Source organism: Saccostrea echinata, unplaced genomic scaffold, assembly GCF_033153115.1.
Source record: "Saccostrea echinata isolate AGI-Se365-2 ecotype Australia unplaced genomic scaffold, CSIRO_AGI_Sech_v1 ptg000022l, whole genome shotgun sequence".
Lineage (NCBI taxonomy): Eukaryota > Metazoa > Mollusca > Bivalvia > Ostreida > Ostreidae > Saccostrea > Saccostrea echinata.
The window spans coordinates 8001344-8019546 of NW_026889771.1; the positions used below are offsets into that span (position 1 = coordinate 8001344).

An 18203-nucleotide genomic window follows, 5' to 3' on the forward strand; every position below is an offset into this window, starting at 1 on the left:
TAATAATCTCCTCACAGAATCTATCAATTTTCGGTCCTTCAACCTCACTAAAGCGCCCCATCGCTCACAGCGAAGACTCGCTGCTCTTGAGTAATGGCACCAGACTTCATAATGGAAATGTTAATCCAATTTTTGTTTTCCTACCGGGCGTTCTTTTTTATCTGTATTAGTAAAGAGAACATTTGAGTACTATTGATTCAACAAGCTTTTCCTATGCCGCCTCAACACCAACTGATCAATAACTGCAACAAACAAGGCCCTTGTATCACTGCCTTCTTGTTATTGAACATTATTTGCACTAATGTGCATCTACGTATATTTTGAAAACAGTGGAGGATGAAACTAACTTCTAGTTTTGACGTATAATCGCCTGCTTGTTTTGTTTGATGTTCGGTTTGCTACATCCACATCTAGATACAAAAATTTGCCAACTCATGAGTCAACTTTGTCCATGATTTTCTTCTTGGTCTGATTAAGATGATTCATACATATAACAGGTGAGAGGGTTTTCTCATTATGTTATTGTAAATGTTCAGGAATAATAAGAAATCTCAGATAATTTTGTTCGCTTGCTATATAAATATTCTATGAGTTAGGAAACTCCATTTGGAACTACAACTAATGTTGCGTTGTATTTTGGAAAGGAAAAAGATTATTCATAGTACAGCGATCAAACAGGTGAATTTACAAAGCCATGGAACTCTTTTTATTGATATATTTCCAGCAGACGATGGATAAATGAATAATGCACACTGTTATTTCCTGGAGAAGTCGACCAGAAGCCCGCCGGTACATCCGGTATGAGAATCCCTGTATAGTCCTTCTTGGCAACGCCATTTGCTACGTAATATCCGGTCTCATTTTACTAGTCGTGGGGGTCATCATTACGTCACTTACATTTCAAAATTTGGAGCGCTATGAACATGAGAAAACCGAGAGATATGCAGGTCCTATACTGATAGTTGTTGGGATATTAATACTTGCTCGTGGTGCCTTCAGCCAAATCAAGGCCAAGAGAGCCAACAGTCAACAGAGCTTTGTCATCAGAAGCTACACTGGCGAACTTTTGACTCGCCCAATTATGGAGGTGAATACTTTTAAGATTGTAGTAGTGTATGTAATGTTACTTTGTTTCAAGTCTTCATGCCTGAAACTAGTTTCTGTAGTGAATCTTCGAATATTCATGTAATCAAAAATTTATGTCGAACCAAGTGAATATGATTAAAGTCGGTAGGTAAATTTAAATTGAGATTTGAACTAAAATAATATATGAATACTATAAAGGGTTATTTTCGACCTGTTTATTTTTTCCCTTTCATACTTGCAAACAATTTTGCCCTGTTTTAAATTCGCCCAGACACAGCTGCATTTAAGGGATATGCTTTCTTCCTTGAATTCGCCCCGTTTTAAATTCGTCCATTTGCGACGAGGGCAAAAGGGGCGAAAATTTCCCTCTATAGGCATTTATCTCAATCAGAAAAATATTTGCACAATACACTTAAGTTTTATTTGCAACAACAAACTTAGGAATATCAATAGTTTATTCAAATTCAGTCACTTTTTTTTTTACATTTCATGAAAATACCCTTATGATTACATTTTCATAATTCATTTGTAGACAGTTTATTTAAATAAAAACTGTACGGTTTTCAACGAGTAGCCGGTTACTCTAGTGCTCGGCCGGAGTATTGAATTCTAAAACCAGTATTCGATTATCCGGTATTTGGAAACTGTCTCTTCATTGTTATCGTTATTTGTAAATTAAGCACATTCAACTTTCAGAGATGATCGTAGCTGCAATAATGTAGCCCTCTCCCTTTTTTTTTTTTTTCCTCCAGAAAAAATCAGATAAAAAAAAATCGGAGAGGGCTACATTATTGCAGCTAAGATGATCGTACCGTTATCTTAGATACATGTACTTTGCGTGGATTTGCACGTCTGTCCGTGGAGGCACATTGTTTTGTTAACGCCATGATTGGAAATCACAGTTCAAATTAATTCAATAAAATACATCATGGTCTCTTTTATTATTAAGTAACAAAAATGCTTTCATCTGCTCAAGTCTGGGAATATTTTAAACAAACATTAATTTAAAGTAGTAAGCTTAGTGACATCGAAGTTTCAGATTTTCTAAGCTCTCAGCTCTGTAAAAAAATGTCAGACTCGCATTTTGATGATACATTTGTTTAACGCGAACCATATAATTGACAGATAGTTATGACTTTGTATGCAATTATGAATGGTCGAGAACATGAAATGTATTTACGTTTGATTTGATATTTTTACTAATAATCCAAAATTGAATGCTCCTGTTAATTAAGTATATTTATATTGATCAAAAATATTTGAATTTTAAATTCTTCTTTTTTTTTTCACTGAATTAACGTCGGCATTTAGGTCCAGAAATTACGTTCAATAAACACCCTGTACGATCTTGAAGACATTTTTTTTGAATAATGACAGAGCAGTCGAGTACTCGATCGGAAAGGCTGTAAAAGGATACTAAAATTACCCTTTATAAAAAGGAACTTGCTTACAAACGGCTAGGACTAAACTACAGAGATAAAGACGTCAAGTGATAGGGCCTGATAACACGAAAAAAAATTAGTCATAATTACAAAAAAATGAGACGTAGCAACGTGAAAAAGGCGTTTTAATGCGAATCAAAAGACGTTATTCTTTCAAAAAGAGTAATAACGCAAAGTGAAAAATCGTATATAATTGGGCTTTTTAAAAAAGGTCGTTTTTAGACGAAAGGCGTCTTAGAAATGCCTTATAATACTTTTCTATTTCGCGTTATCAGACCTTTTCCAAAAGGCATATAAATTTTATTTTGCCTTACAAGGCCTTTTTGAATTGCATTATCACAAAATATGAAGGCACAACACCCTTTCTGCGCTCTTACATCTTGCTTTGAAGTACGCCTAGTTACCATGCATTATTTTTAAGGCGTAATATTACGCCATTTATAAGTCATAATAAGGCATTTTTGCTTGATTACGCTTTTATTGCCTCTTTACTTCGTTTTATTTCGCTATTTAGTTTTTCCCTTCATGGTAGTGATATTTTAATAGGCTTTTGAGGCATACGAGCGCCGGAAAATTAAAATCGACAATTCGTTGGCTAATAGGAAAAAAAATCTCACCAACGATGATTTTTGTAATTTTCTTTAATTTCAAAAAGTAGTGTTAAGCTAACGAAATTTCTAGTTTTGTTGCTGTCAGTCGTAAAAGTGATCTATCTTACAAGTTTCAGGAATATTTGGCTGCATTTAGACTTCCCTTGGCCTTAATGTACGTTTAACACATTTAACAGTGCAAATGGTTGAAAATCCAGGGACTTCGAGAGAAAAAAAATTAATTAATCAAGCAGGACAGGCCAATCATAATATTATCAATAAAAATAAGTATTTATTTAAAATGAATTCAGAAACGGATAAGCATGTTGTCTCTATATGGCAAGTATAGAAATTATGAGGAGAAGGCTTGGGAGGTTTCTCCACATGATATATTGTTCTATCCATGAAATAGCTATTACCGGTAAGAGCTCTGTCTCTTGATTATAACCTAATGGATGTATCCCTTTATAGAAAACAAAATAAATTGTGACTTATTGTTCATGATTAAACAATACTGCAATAAAGTCTAGATAGAATTGTCAGAAATCTATGAATGATTCAATTACGTCTTCCTCAAGATCATTTACTGTATCAGAATACCATCTCCATTATGTTTTCAATGCCCATATGCATTATTATATATTTTTATTTATAGTACAGCAGCAATTCTTTAACAATGTGCAGTGTTGGTATTTCCGAGACGCACGAATACCCAAGGTAAATTTTGTACTGGATTCTGAAGTCATTCGATATTTTCTTTAATGCACAGCATCTTCTTATTCTTTCAAAGCAATACTATTTGAAGAAGTATTTTAGTATCAAAGCTAAACGGAGAGGGCGCTTTCTATATTTATGTCCAGGTTATCCATATATGACGACGAACCACCAGCTTACCATACTGTGATTGGCAGTCAATGTCACGTGGTTCAGACACGAGACGAATCTACCCAATCACCAGAAGATTATGCAGACCCACCACCCACGTACGAGGAGTTCATCCAGCATGCAACAGACACCAACGACACCTCGCCAGAGTCTAACAGTCTTCCAGAAATCAATGAGCAGAGCAAGGGTGGCAATTAAAATCCGCCAAAAGAATAAGCTCTCTATGCAACACGCCATCATACCGGCTGCCAGTATTCATACATGTATATATTTTAATCTCTGCATAGGGGTTTTTGTATGAGGACATAAATAAACAGTGATTTATATAATTTTTTATGTTACAGCAAGGTGTAAATACTGTGTATTGTAAGTATAAGTGTTTGGAGCGTAAAGGTTTACACAAATAAATATGATGTGAGATATACCCTAATACAACGATTTAGGATATTCTTCTTTTGTTTTATTTTAATGAAAACTAATTTATGCGGTTTAAAATTTTTGTGATGGATTCAAATATTTTGCAATTCTATCTTCTGCTACTTGGACAGACCCCCCCCCCCCCAAAAAAAAAAAAAATCCTTACCGACTTTACAACTACAGAAATGGTATGTATAACAGCAGGATTCGTGAATGCTACCTTTCGTAGAGATGAGGGGTTTTCAAATATATAATTGTTTACTTATTATTTGCCATCAAATAATGCAAACATTGCAAATCCTAAAATAAAGTACACTCGTTCATGCGGAAAAACGCACTTTCACCAGCTGTTTTAAGAAGAAAACAAAAATTTATATATAATTATAAACAATAATTGGTACCTAATGATATTCTTCTGCTTGATCCGATCCTTCATTAAACAAAACATTTGTAGATAAAATCGCATTTAATACATGTGATACAAGGATGGTTTAATTTCTCCATCAACCTAAAAGGAAATCTTTTTTGCAGTCTCAGTTACCTTTTCAAAAAAGTTCGACCGTCGTTTTGAACCATTGTTCTGCGGTGTTTTATTCTTCATTGGAAAATCATTCTATGAATATACATCCAAGATGGGTGTGAAATTTAGCATTTTCTGGAAAACTGGTTACGAATTTTTTCATGATTCTGTATCAATCTCATTTTGATGTTCATCTTTCAATATCGGAGAAAACTTTTGAAAAGTATCTTTTTATTATGTGAACATTTCTATTATCTTGCCTATTTCTATTTATTTTTACATTTGTTTAGATGTTATTTCTCTGATAAATCTAAACCAAGATATTCTAAATTTCTGCATGCCTTCTAACTTAGATTTTCACTTATAGGTACATGTACTGGTGAATATCTGTATTAGAAATTTAAGCAACGACACTTGACACATTCTTTCATCCTCCATGTTTTGATTTCCTTCTGCCCTTACCATCATCTGGCAAACAGCATATAGAGAAAAGCTTCGAATGTCATTGTCTTTGTAAATAAGTTTAGTAAATACTGTATCTGGTATTGACGTTTAACCGTATTTTAAGATGACAGATATCCGAGAAGTTTAGTTCGAATCTAGTTCCCTATATCTTGTAGCTATATATTGCAAATAACCACTGACATAGGAAATAGTTCCTAGGTATTTATAAGCAAATGTTACTCCGATTTCGTAGACTTGACGAATTCCTCCTTTGCCAACATCTACATGTATACTGATTTTTTTCTATGGGTTCTCTCTTCCGCGAATTTTTACAATATTGAATGCAAAGTTGTTTAGCTCGGAAGATAAAAATTTCCTCGCAATTGGCACCATTTATTGTTTCGTTTCAAGGCAATAATGAAAATTCAAACATACTTCGCTCAACTAAACACAACATTCATTTTAATTTCTTTTTCATACATATAACATTATTTCTTGTATTATTATTATAACAAATGATGTGCTAATTTCAAATATATATGACGATTTCCTGATAGTCAACTTAGCAGAGGGAGTAACCAAATCTTGAATACACCTACTGATTGGTTGATTTAGATACTGAATCTCGAAATTCGAATTTTGAATCTCGTATTTCGAATTTTGAATGCCTAATGAGCCTTTTGGGCTTTCGTAAAAACTCAGTTAAATTCTTCCAATCAAAGTTTGTCTGCCTGTCTACTTAACTTTTAAGTTTTTGATTTCTCCAGAACAATCAATCAAATACCGTCTTTGTTATAAGACTTATTATTACAACTGTCTTTTAGAAGAATTTGGGTTTAATTCCACATCTGGAAATCCAACTTATACTCACAGTTCACTTTCTAAAGATGAAATTCTTCAAAATCACATTTCAGACTTTAAAACTTTTAACATTCCAGTCAATGAAGCGAGTCAGGTCTACCCTATCTATACTGGATTCCTAAACTTCATAAAAATCCTTACAAAGAAAGATACATTGCAGGGTCCAGCAAATGCTTTTATTAAACTTCTATCTTTACTCCTAACTGCCTCGAAGGAGACATTTCAGACGTATTGTGCTACAACATATAGAAAAGATGAAATCAAGTGTAGTTTCTCAAAAACTCCAAGGAAATTTTATAAAATTTAAAATCACGACATTTTTCAAAAGTTGGTAACACCAAAAACGTATTACTTTTCCACACTTTATACAACTACATGTATTCCTCACAACAAATTAAAGACTAGGCTTTTTGATATTATTGACAACTGCTTCTTCAATAAAAATGGAACTGGAAAATTTTCATATCTTGTGATTGGCCATCTACAAAATTACTCTGTTAAAATCATTCTACACACAAATACTCTGAGTTTGATATTCAAAGGATGCTGGAATTCCTCATTGACAACATCTATGAAGTCTTTGGAGAAAAGGTCTTCCAACAATCCGTTGGAATCCGGTGAACATACTTGTGCTTCTTTATTAGTCGACATGGTTTTAAAATCCTATGAAGCAGAATTTATTCAAAAACTTCTTCATGAGAAAATGAAAACTCTTGCTCTGGCCTTCAACTCAACATTTAGATATATCGGCGACGTTTTAATACATGTACGTCCATTTATATGTCGACTCGATGTATATCCCAGAAAAGCGGAAATAGAAAAAAGAAACACACTTTCAAATAATATACATGTACATTTATATATGTTTAAAAAGGTGGGTTTGGGTATAATACTTGTTTTCAGTGAGCTAGAGTCAACATATAAACTGAATTTGATATCTCATCTTCATACTGAAATGTACACATTCCGTGTTAAACAAGCATTATCATATCTTAAATCCTATTAATTCATTTCTATGTTTATACAAGATTTTGTATTTATAACATACAATATTAACGCAAAAAATCGTTTGTATAGACAACAAAAATATTTCTATGTACTTCATCAATTAAACGGATCAAAAGAATCTTCGGATATGTTGATGATGTTTTGCACCTCTGCTCCGCAGTTGCAATGGGCTACACTCTGATTGGAATAAAACTCAACTTTTCTTGGATAACTTTTGCATGAGACTTGTTTCAAAGTTTTGACATTATATGCTATTAAACCATGCAAAATTGTAAATCCTAAAATGAATTCCACCCGTTGGTTCGAATATCTCGAGCCTATCAACTTTTCTCTCGTTCTAGCTGGGACAAAATATGCGTCAAACTGAGTTCCAGTGCAGACCTCAAAAGATATCGTTCATGCCCGAGGATTTTTGTTATTGCCTGAAATAGTGCCTTTCAAAATTTTAGGTATTCCATGAAATCCAGTGTCGATTTCAACCTCATTAAAACTAGTGTTTCCCTTTGTTTTTACAAATGCCCCAGGGATTAAACACTTAATACCAGGCCCTTCCCCAAGGATTTCTCTGAGTTTGTACGGTTTTCTAAAGTGGTTTTTGAACCTCTTCACTTTGTCAATCATATCTTTTGCCTCAATACATCGCTTGCTGTCCTTTGTAATTAGAGCCAACACAGTACAAATTACAAAAATATAGAATTTTGAACTTGGTGTGTTTCCAAGATCATGCCATTGATAAATTCGTTTTAGAACATCTTCAAGCGGCGTCTCTACGTCATATCCATTCAGACGAATGGCATTCAGCCAATCTCTGAAATCAGGTTCAAACAATCCTTTATTCAGATTGATGGTTTTTTTGACTTTCAGGTCTCTAAAATTTTCTTCCAAAGCTTGAATAACATCATGTATTTCTTCTGCTGATATTTTGTTATTAAGTGAGAGTATGTCATATTCGCCATATTTGAGCTTTATTTGTAAAACACGTCAAGCGGCCGTTTAGATAGCAATTCACCTGCATTTCCCTTGAAAAGGTCTTTATAAAGCTTTATGAACTTCGTGTAGTTCGCCATTGAAAAGGGTATTTTATTTTTGTCAACAGAGCTGTAGCAACGCGTTATCAATTCACAAAGATGCAACATGCTTTCTGTTACAAAATTTACAACAGGAGATCCGGAAGTCTTGACGAATTCTGATAAAGGCATATCTATATGACTTTTGATATAATTACAAACCTCAGTTCTGACCATAATTTCCCCTGTTAGCTCGTATAGTTCCCCTTCTCCTGGAAAAGCATTTTCACGAGCCGTTTCAAAATATGAACAAGCATTTTGTGCGTATTTTAAAACAGTATCCAGGACCTGATGGTACTCCTCTGCTTGATTTGGATCCCGTGTTATCCAGCATATTTGTTGATAAAAATGCATTCCATACATGTGATACACGGATGGAGACGTAGTTTCTTCCTCAAAGGTAAATCTTAAATCTTTATTTGTAGTTTTGTTTTGCTTTTCACAAAGGTCGATTGCTATTTTGAAGCACCCGACTGCAGTTTCTTCTTCTTCGCGGGTAAAGTACATGGTGTACATGCGTCCAAGATGGGCGTGATAAGAACTACGCACGGTAACTCCCGATTCCCGCCTACATTTTACAACCATTTAATTCAGTATTGATGACAATTTGGCCATAAAATCTTTGTTTAATACAAAGAACAGTTTAATGGTAATTGATTAATTATTTCAATTCCAGTGCTAAATAGTAAAATATCCCTAATTCCAGCTCTTGAAATAAGGGGGGTAGACGATATTTTCCACTGAAATCGGGCTATAAAGCATCACCATATTCTGAAATAGTCTTCGATATGAATAAATGTTTCTTAAATCTTTTCTTATGTTTTATGCATATAAAATTAAGCATATATATTAGTAAAATATAATGTTTCAGTTGTGAAGCACTTGGAAATTGCTGAAAAAATAAGCATTTTTGTCGTTTTTTGTATATAAACATATGTTCCCCCCCCCCCCCCCCCGTGAAACACAAAAAGCTTTGGTATGAATTTGTGAAATAACAGTCCATATTACCCGTAAAAAGGAATTTTTGTTTCACGGGGGGGGGGAAAGATGTTTTAAAAATATTTTCCGTTTTCCGTTGATTTCTATATTGAAAAACACGAGTTTTACCAAAATTTTAGAGTTATCTCTCGTTGTTTTCCTAAAGAAGTAATGTTTTATGAAAATCCATATAAATATCAATATAAATATTAAAAATCATTCGAATATCTTAACTTTTGAAAATTGACTTGGAGGTAGGCGGGAGAACAATACTATCGTTCGCAGTTCTTTGGATTGTCCGGAAAACATGATACGAGTTTTTCCAAGATTCTGATTCGATCTCCTTTTGATGTGTATCTTTCAATATCGGAGAAAAATCTTGAAAATTTTCTTTTCATACTGTGAACTTCTCCATCATTTTCTGTATTTCTTTTTATGAATATTTTGGTTAAAATATCAGCGATAATGTTTCTGCTCCAAGGAATTGTTCTTTCTTTCTCAGATTTCATCTGTTTGATAAAATCCAACCCTAAATCTTCCAAATTCCTGCATGCCTGCTCACTTAGATTTTCACCTTAGGGCTCTTCAAGTCTTGTCACATTTCTTGTAAGTATTTGTTCCAGAATTTCGTTGGCAACAATATGGTGACATATTCTTACATACCCAGTGTGTTGATACCCCCTTGATTTTACCACCAACTGGCGTGCACTATCAGGAAGATCTTCGAATGTCATTGTTCTTTCCTTGTTAAGCAGTTTAGAAAATACTGCACATGGTACTGACATTTGACCGTAAAAATAGATAAAAGACAGATAGCCAAGTAATTTTTGCGTTGAATCTGGTTCCTCACCTTCTTGCAATTGCAAATAACCACAGACAAAAGAATGGATTCCTAGGTATTTATGAGCAAACGTAGTTATTCCAAATTCGTAGACTTGGTGAAGTCCCCCTTCACTGACATCTTTACTTATTTTTTGTAGTGTTTCTTTTTTCTGCTCATTATCACAATATTGTATATATCTAATGCAGAGCTGCTTTGCTTCACGCTCTGTAACATATGGCTTTATCCAGTATTCTCCACGTTGTAAACTGTCGTTCTTTAGTTCGTTTCTTTGTCTTTGAACATGCAAAATAACAAAATAAATAGACTCTAATTTCAGTTGTCTATACAAATGTCGAACCTCAGCAATATTTCTTCCATCCACCAAAATCACCACAGGAAGCTGTGTTTTTTCGAAGATCAGCTTGACATTTCCAATTACATCAGTAATTGTTAAAAAGGAATTAGGTTTTACTTCTACACAGGGCACTTCTTCGTGCAATTCCCACAAAATGCGTTTGGCAAGAGTTGTTCCACCTGAACCTGGAGGATGATATATCTCAATGATTCCTGATATGGAGCGGTCTATATACACCTGTCAAATGTCATGTAGAATTGTAGCCATTTGCTCTCTTTTTACATCAAAATAGTCATTGACTTCGTAGTATACAAACGACGGCAGGGTTCCTCCTCGGAAGAAATTCTCTCCTTCCTCTTGGATGTCATAAACATCGTATCGTGATTCTTTCACATGGTTAATGTAAAGCATACTTAGATCTTTCTGAAGGTGTGAATGAGTGTTCATATCAATTAATGGATTGTTCGATTCGTCGTATGTGGGTAGACAGTGCCAGCGTGTCACAGGCTGAGGCATCGTTTTCAAATTGTTCTTTAAATACAAATAAAGAGATCTGTAGTGGGACCTCTAATTCCAGTGATGGTTTGATATACAAAGATCCTTTCTGAATGCTAGGACGTATTGCATAAATCTTTGAAGGTATAATTTCCTCTTCTATTTTCATTAAAAATCTATTAATAAAATCCATTTCTTTTTCTCTTTCTGGCCACAGGAACAGAACTTGCAAAATGCCGTTATAAGAAATGTACTGAGAAAGAGCATCGAGATGGTCCTTTATTGCAGATTTGACCAAGTGTGACCATGTTTTCACATCATCATTTATGCAAGTACTTGGAACTTGGATATTTCCTCTTAACAGACACCAATAAGTGTAAGAAGAACAAAACTGAGGACGATCCTTCCAGGTGCATGGATGAACTGTTTTTATATGGCCTTCCAGTACAGACATTAACCCATCTTCACGACTACACATATCAAAATCAAAAATACATAGCCATGGTATCATTGAAAGAGATTCTATGTTTGGTATGATATTTGTTTTCCCGACCACAAGAACGAATTTGTCGGTTTCCCTTTGAAAAAAAATGAACATTTTGTAAAAAGTCTGACAAAGTTTGTAAGGTCACTTCTGAAAACCTAAATTCGTTCCTTTCCATATTTTGAAATGTTGTACAGGAATCGCTTAAAAGCACGTTGCTACTCTTTATCCTTGAAGTTTCTTTTTGTGTTGGGTTAGCTTTAATCAAGCCTGACTGAAAAGAGGTGTTGCACATTGCTTGAGTTGTAGGGTTTTTATAAGAGAACTGTGGATTACCACACTCTCGTAAGGACGTTTCTTTGGTTAAGATAAACTGTCTATCTTCTGGCTCCCAATATGGATTTTTTTGTTGATGTTTCTCTAAAATTTTATCCATTTTCTCGTAACATTTCCCTGAAACATAAGCATTTCAAGTTTAATTAGCAATAATAAATAATATAATATATACCGGTATACAGGTAAGGACTTCTTATGCAAAATTGCCATGTAATTTGCAAAAATATCACTTTATTTTTGTAAACAACAGTATAAAATTTTGACAATTTAGGAATTTTATTTATCATATTTTACAATCTGTAAATTACAATTAAGTGAACTTAAAGGCTGGTAGAAAATATGTGGGATTGCAAGGAAGCTTACTTGTTTCAATTAAAGTGCGTTCGCATAAGTCTTGTTGCCGTGCAACCGTGTCTTTGAATTCTTGTGCAGTAAGAAGGGGTACATCTTCCATTCTGCATGTATCAATCGTTCTCAGTTCTTCTACGTAATCTCTAGTCGCAAATTTGCTTGCTAATCTCTGACACAATCCCAGAGAGATATTTCTATACTTTTCATAAAAATGATCCTCTATTTCTGTACTATGTGTGTGACCACATATTCTATTTCTTATTATTCTAATTCTTTCCATTTCATCACCAACAGTTATACATTCTGGAGACGGGATTTTATCCCCTCCCCATCCTCTCCGTCTGTTAGTGTTTGTAGGTGGATCAACAGGGCATGTATGTCTGATTAGCTTGTACAAGAGAGAAACATCACAACGTTCATATGCCTCTCTCTCAAATATTCTTTCTTTGTCTTCTTTAAACTTCTGCTCCATTCCGGTGTCTGAGAGTTGTTTCCATAGATCATCTGGACGTGGATAAAAGGAAAGAAGCAAGTCTCGCAAAATCAAAGCAAAAAGATCGACAACAATGCGTGATAACCTGGCAAAGTTGACCTTTTTCTTATTTGTTAGTTGTGTCAATTTTTCCTGCGAGGACATTTTTATTTCACTGTGTGTCTGAAATGCAAAATAATAGTTTATGATCTTGATCGCAAAACCAGTGCTGATTAGCTAAGAAACTTCTCCTAATCCTGAAATAAATAACTTTTTCTTTCACTCAAGTTCTTCAATAAACTAATTTATATTCTTCTTATATCACTATTTTATTTTAAGAGACCTTGCTTATTTATGAAGAGTTGTACATTGTAACTTTAGAGTTAAGATAGGGAAGTCTTTGCATGTTTCTAATTTTTTTTAATGTTTGTTTTGTAGATTAAAAGTTACTGAAGTACATGTAGTTTGAATATTTCCTTATCAATCCTTATCTATGACTGCAACAGGTTTTCAGTTGGGATTACTAGTACCTCTAAATCATATCTCCCTCTATTATCAAAATATCAAAGCAATAAAAACAGGAAAAAATATTGTAAACCGGCAGTTAATTTTGTACTGTCATCTTCGTCAATTTTATTGATAAAAATTTGTTATAAAGATAATTGAGCTGAAATATATTTGGTTTTATCTATTTCGTATTAATGTAATTTATTTGAATAATTTTAACTACATTCAAGATTTTGGTTTCAAGTTGTTTGATTTTAATAATAGCTATTGTTGCAAAACATAGATTGTTGCAGTACTGACAAAAGATATTCAATCCAAATTAAAACAATGTCCATGCATTCCTTTATATTATAGACATTAGGTTTTGCTTATCATTTCCGCCCTTTTCTCTTTTAGCATGTTAATGATAATAAATTTCAAGCTACAGATGTAACCATTTTTTTTCAAAGTTTGAGAGAGAGACTTTGGCATTCGGATTGGATTGAATGAAAAGGCCAAGTTGGAGGATTTTTGACAAAATTTCAACAAACTGTTGGAATACCAATTGGCACTAATTATGCTCATTTATTAGCCGACTTGTTTTTATATTCCTAATGTAGTGGTTTAAATTTTTATTTCATAGCTCTCGTCTCGTAAATTATATTTTGCAAGTATTTGCTGATATTTCAGTCTGATAATTCTATTTACCTTATGTTTTCAGTTGTTACTTACGTAAAACCCCTTTATTATTTGTCTTTTACCAATTAGGACATGTGTTAACATTCCACATGTTTTACTTTTTAAACAGGAAGTGTCATCCATGTTGGCAGTCTTTCCTTAGTACTTTTGGTAGCTGTGTTCTGATTGGTTAAGTTAGCTATAGGATCTTTGATGTTTATTGGCTTTTATTTTTGGGCCTATAGCTAGGGTATTTAAAGCCGTGTTCGTGTAGTTTTCTTCACTTGGGTTGGGGAACACAGCCTCATGGTTCGTTCCTCTTTACTGTGCTAAGAAAACCTCATGGTTTATGAGCACTATTTGATTAGTACCTTAGAGTGCTAAGAAAACCTCATGGTTTAACAGTACTCTAGGTCTTAGCTAGCTTCAGTTTCACGTTTTTCACAAGTTCTAGATTTTAGTTGGGAAACAGTTAGGATGTAGGTTAAATAGGATAAATTTATTTTCCCCTTTCCAAGTCCAGCCTGGTGTAGGGATATGTAGATAACAGGTATAATTCATAGAACCACTATTTACTATTTATTATTTATTTTTGGTGTTGTTTATTTTCTGGGTTAGATATTTTTGAGTCCAGATTTAGCATTATTATTTTAAGTTCAACTCTAGAGTGTGGATTAGTAGAGTTCATATTGGGTGATGTAGCTCATTTTCCTTACATTTTCCAGCTCATTGGCATTTTCAGTTGTGTATATTTTTGCCCATTTTATTTTCATAAGTATGGAGGCTCAGTAGGGACATAGATATTTTTATTTAAGCATCTTTCATTTTTCAAAGGGTTTCCACATTCCTCCCATTTTTCCTATTAAATTTTTCACAAACATTGTTATTCACTTGCCAAAGTAAATTATATTTTTGATAAAACTATTTATTCCTGTGTAATTTTGAAAGACTTTATTCTCTGTTGAATTTTGATTATTATTTATTATTTGCTATCATTTACAAAGGTTAATTCTAACTTTATTAGATTTATAAAACTTACAACTGTGTTTTCATTTAGCGTTGATAATAGTTCAGATATCCCTTACCTGGGTTGACAATCATAACTGGAGGCAGTTTACTGCTTTAAGCCAAGTTGGCTATTAACTTTGTTGATTTATCTATTGAAGAGTTCTACTTCCGGTTACACTTTGAAGCAGAATTTATTCAAAAACTCCTACATGAGAAGAAAACACTTGCTGTGGTCTTCAACTATACATTCAGATATATCGACGACGTTTTATCATTCAACAATAGTTATTTCCATTCATAGGTCGACACGATTAATACCAGTGAACTTGAAATAAAACACACCACAGAGTCTGCCACATATAGACGTTAAGGGCCAACTAACAACTAAATTGTATGACAAACGAGACTTCAGCTTATTTATGTAGTAATAGTCACTATTATGTTTACACCTCCCAACTTATTCGATAATCAAGAGCATGCTCTGAGTGCAAGCAATTTTTAAACCGAGGGAAGCTACTGACAGATAAGTTAATGTTACAGGGATTTCAACAATCTCGTTTAAAGTCAGCATTTCATAAATTCTATGGTCGTTATAATGACCTTGTTTTACCTATCACTGGGTCGTAATTTAGCTGACGTGTTTCATACCAATTGTTAGGCCTTTGTTTTTATACTAAATTTTACTGTTCGAATGTACCATCTACCTGATCAATACATAGGGCTCACGGCGTGTATGACCAGTCAACAGAGGATGCTTACTCCTCCTAGGCACCTGATCCCACCTTTGGAAATTTCAGGGGATCTGTGTTTTATACCCAGTTCACAGATTTGTATTGTTTGTAGATTTTCTGAGATCGATCACTGTTCGTTATGTTTTCCTTTTTTAATTTTTCACAAAAATACAAATAATGCAGCCGTAAATTTCGAGACATTTCTTGGAAGATGCCTTCAAATATAAATAAACGTTTTTCAAAATGAAAGCAAATATCAACATTTTCATCCCGCTATCTACATGTATATATTATTCAACAAATTTGATGATTTAGTAAATTATCTTAATAAAAGAATAATATACAATTCTACTTACCTGTTAAACAACCAAGTCAACCGTAACATTGAATGACATTAATCTGCTTTCTTTTTGAATTTGACGAAAACATTACGTGTGTTTAAAAAATGTTGTAAAACGCGTAGCGATATATATGCATTTTAAATTAAGATATCCCATGCATAGGGGCTTGTCTTCCGGATTGTTAAATGTAAAATGAATTTTAAAAAATTTTGAAACTACTTTAAACACACTTAAAAGTTGTTAGAATAAAGATTCTGACACTTTCAGTCAAGAAAAAACACGTTTAAAAAGGACGTACCACACCTATATACATAAACTCTACAAGGGACGAAAGCTCTCATCTTGGAAAAAATACCCCTGCCCATTTCAGCGCCTATTTCTAGACTCTAAAGCATTAATTTAATTCGTTATCATGGTTCTGTCACCTACAGTCTAACAACTTTTAAGTGTGTTTAAAGTAGTTTCAATTTTTTTTTAAATTTAATTTACATTTAACAATCCGGTAGACAAGCCCCTATGATTTCATGAGAATTTATACATAATACATTTGATAAGTGTTATTTTATGTTTAAGGATTTTTTTTATTTTAGTTATTTGTTCTGTTTTGTTGTGTTTGCTTTTTTAAAATCAAACTAAGAACTATTTACCAAAAGGACCGCCCATTGAGATTGTTCATAAAGGATACTTAATAAATGTGGTAAAAATGACATTCTTCCTAGGTGTGAAAGAGTCTGTCGTTACTGTACTTCAAGTCCAACTGAGGATTAAATACATTTTTTTTGCGAGAATGTCCACTGTATAATGATTCCAGAGGAGAGTTTTTAAACAAAATCTTAAATTTTTTTCCAAATTTAGTACTGCTTAATAATGTGGACGTGTTTACATGGATTATGTCAAATGAAGATTCTGAGTTTGTTATTTTATTATGCCAACATTTAAATGAAAATTTAATATGAGAAAACAGCATAGTACAATATAGGCATATTACAGTCATTATACATATACTATTTGTATACATTTTATGCATCCTAAAAGTTGACAGCTAACTCTCTGTTCAATATACAATTAATTGCTTGTTTTGTTCTGTTTATTGTTATTCATCACTATGATTTCGGACATTGTTCATCTTTATGCTCCACTGTGGGCCCAAATTGGTTGAATAAATATTCTATTCTATTCTATTCATTCTGGATTATGAAGGGTGACTTGTAATATGTGGAATTAAAAACAAAAAGAAAATGTGACGAAGAAGTTGATTTTCTCAGCCTAAAATGTTTTCTTCAGTATGAAAATCAGGTTTAGGAAAAGTTTCAGAAGTATCTGACCGTAAATCGCGTGAGAAAAGATGAAGAAATGTGATAATATTACTAAAAAAACATTCTACTTCAAATTTTTCTAACATCGATAATTGAGATACTTTTAAGGCTGATTGATGAATGAGATGGTTTTAAAATGACTTTTGCTTATTCAGAACTTTGTTCCAGAAGTTCTCAGTTATCCGAAGTATTTCCACAAACTTGAACTTTCGGGGGGGGGGGGGGTTATAGGGTAAAAGGGAGGTAGAGAAGGGCGGGAGGAGAGAGAAATAGAATGAATGAGTGAGCAGAAGGGGAAAAGGAGAAAGGTAATTGGAGAGGGACTATGGTTGAAGTATCAGTTAATGCTTCTTCGAACATTAAAATTTTTATGTGATTATAATTCAAGTCTTGCGTACTGTAATTTGAACATGAACTACCTCTGAAATATTTCTTTAGCCAAGTGGATCTGAAACAGGGAATGATCTTAAAATACATGGCTCCTAAAGTTAAAAAGTGCGGGTATTATGACTATCACTCCTGATTGTAGCTTTTGAGATTTTTACTGTGCTCTGCAGCTCAGCAAACATAGTTTTTTGTCTACTGAAATGAACTTTTCTTTGGTCTGATTAAGACTATGCTGTTTTAATATAAAATAGCAACACTACAGAATGTACAGTCTTTTAAAACTTTCATATTTAATTCCTGTGCTGATTATTGTGCTGGGTGAGAAAAAGGACATCAATCAGCTAAATTAATGAGTTTAAAATAATTCCATATAAAAATGTATACAATCGGATTTGATAAGGACAAGTGTCAAATAATGGAGGTTTACCGAGAGTCTTTTGACAATAAAGTATTAAGGAAGGAAAGAAAGAAAGTGAAAAACCGGTAACTAAAATAAACTTTTATCTATATATTGAATCTTTTTATCTGAAACTGAATTTCTTCAGAGTATGTGTACATTATTACGCGGATTACAACAATCAAATGGTCGCTAGGGTAGAGATAACTCAGGTGAGCGTTGTGGCCATGTGCTTTGTGACAAAC

The 18203-nt window shown here is 33.4% G+C and overlaps 1 protein-coding gene across 1 annotated transcript; it reads left to right on the forward strand.

Moving 5' to 3' along the window:
- Positions 1–278: 278 nt before the first annotated feature.
- Positions 279–4441, forward strand: LOC133190853 (uncharacterized). Its single transcript, XM_061326538.1, has 4 exons — positions 279–497; positions 725–1087; positions 3774–3835; positions 3979–4441. Exons 2-4 carry the CDS (start codon positions 746–748, stop codon positions 4199–4201), a joined length of 627 nt encoding a protein of 208 aa, XP_061182522.1. The 5' UTR covers positions 279–497; positions 725–745; the 3' UTR covers positions 4202–4441.
- Positions 4442–18203: the final 13762 nt, after the last annotated feature.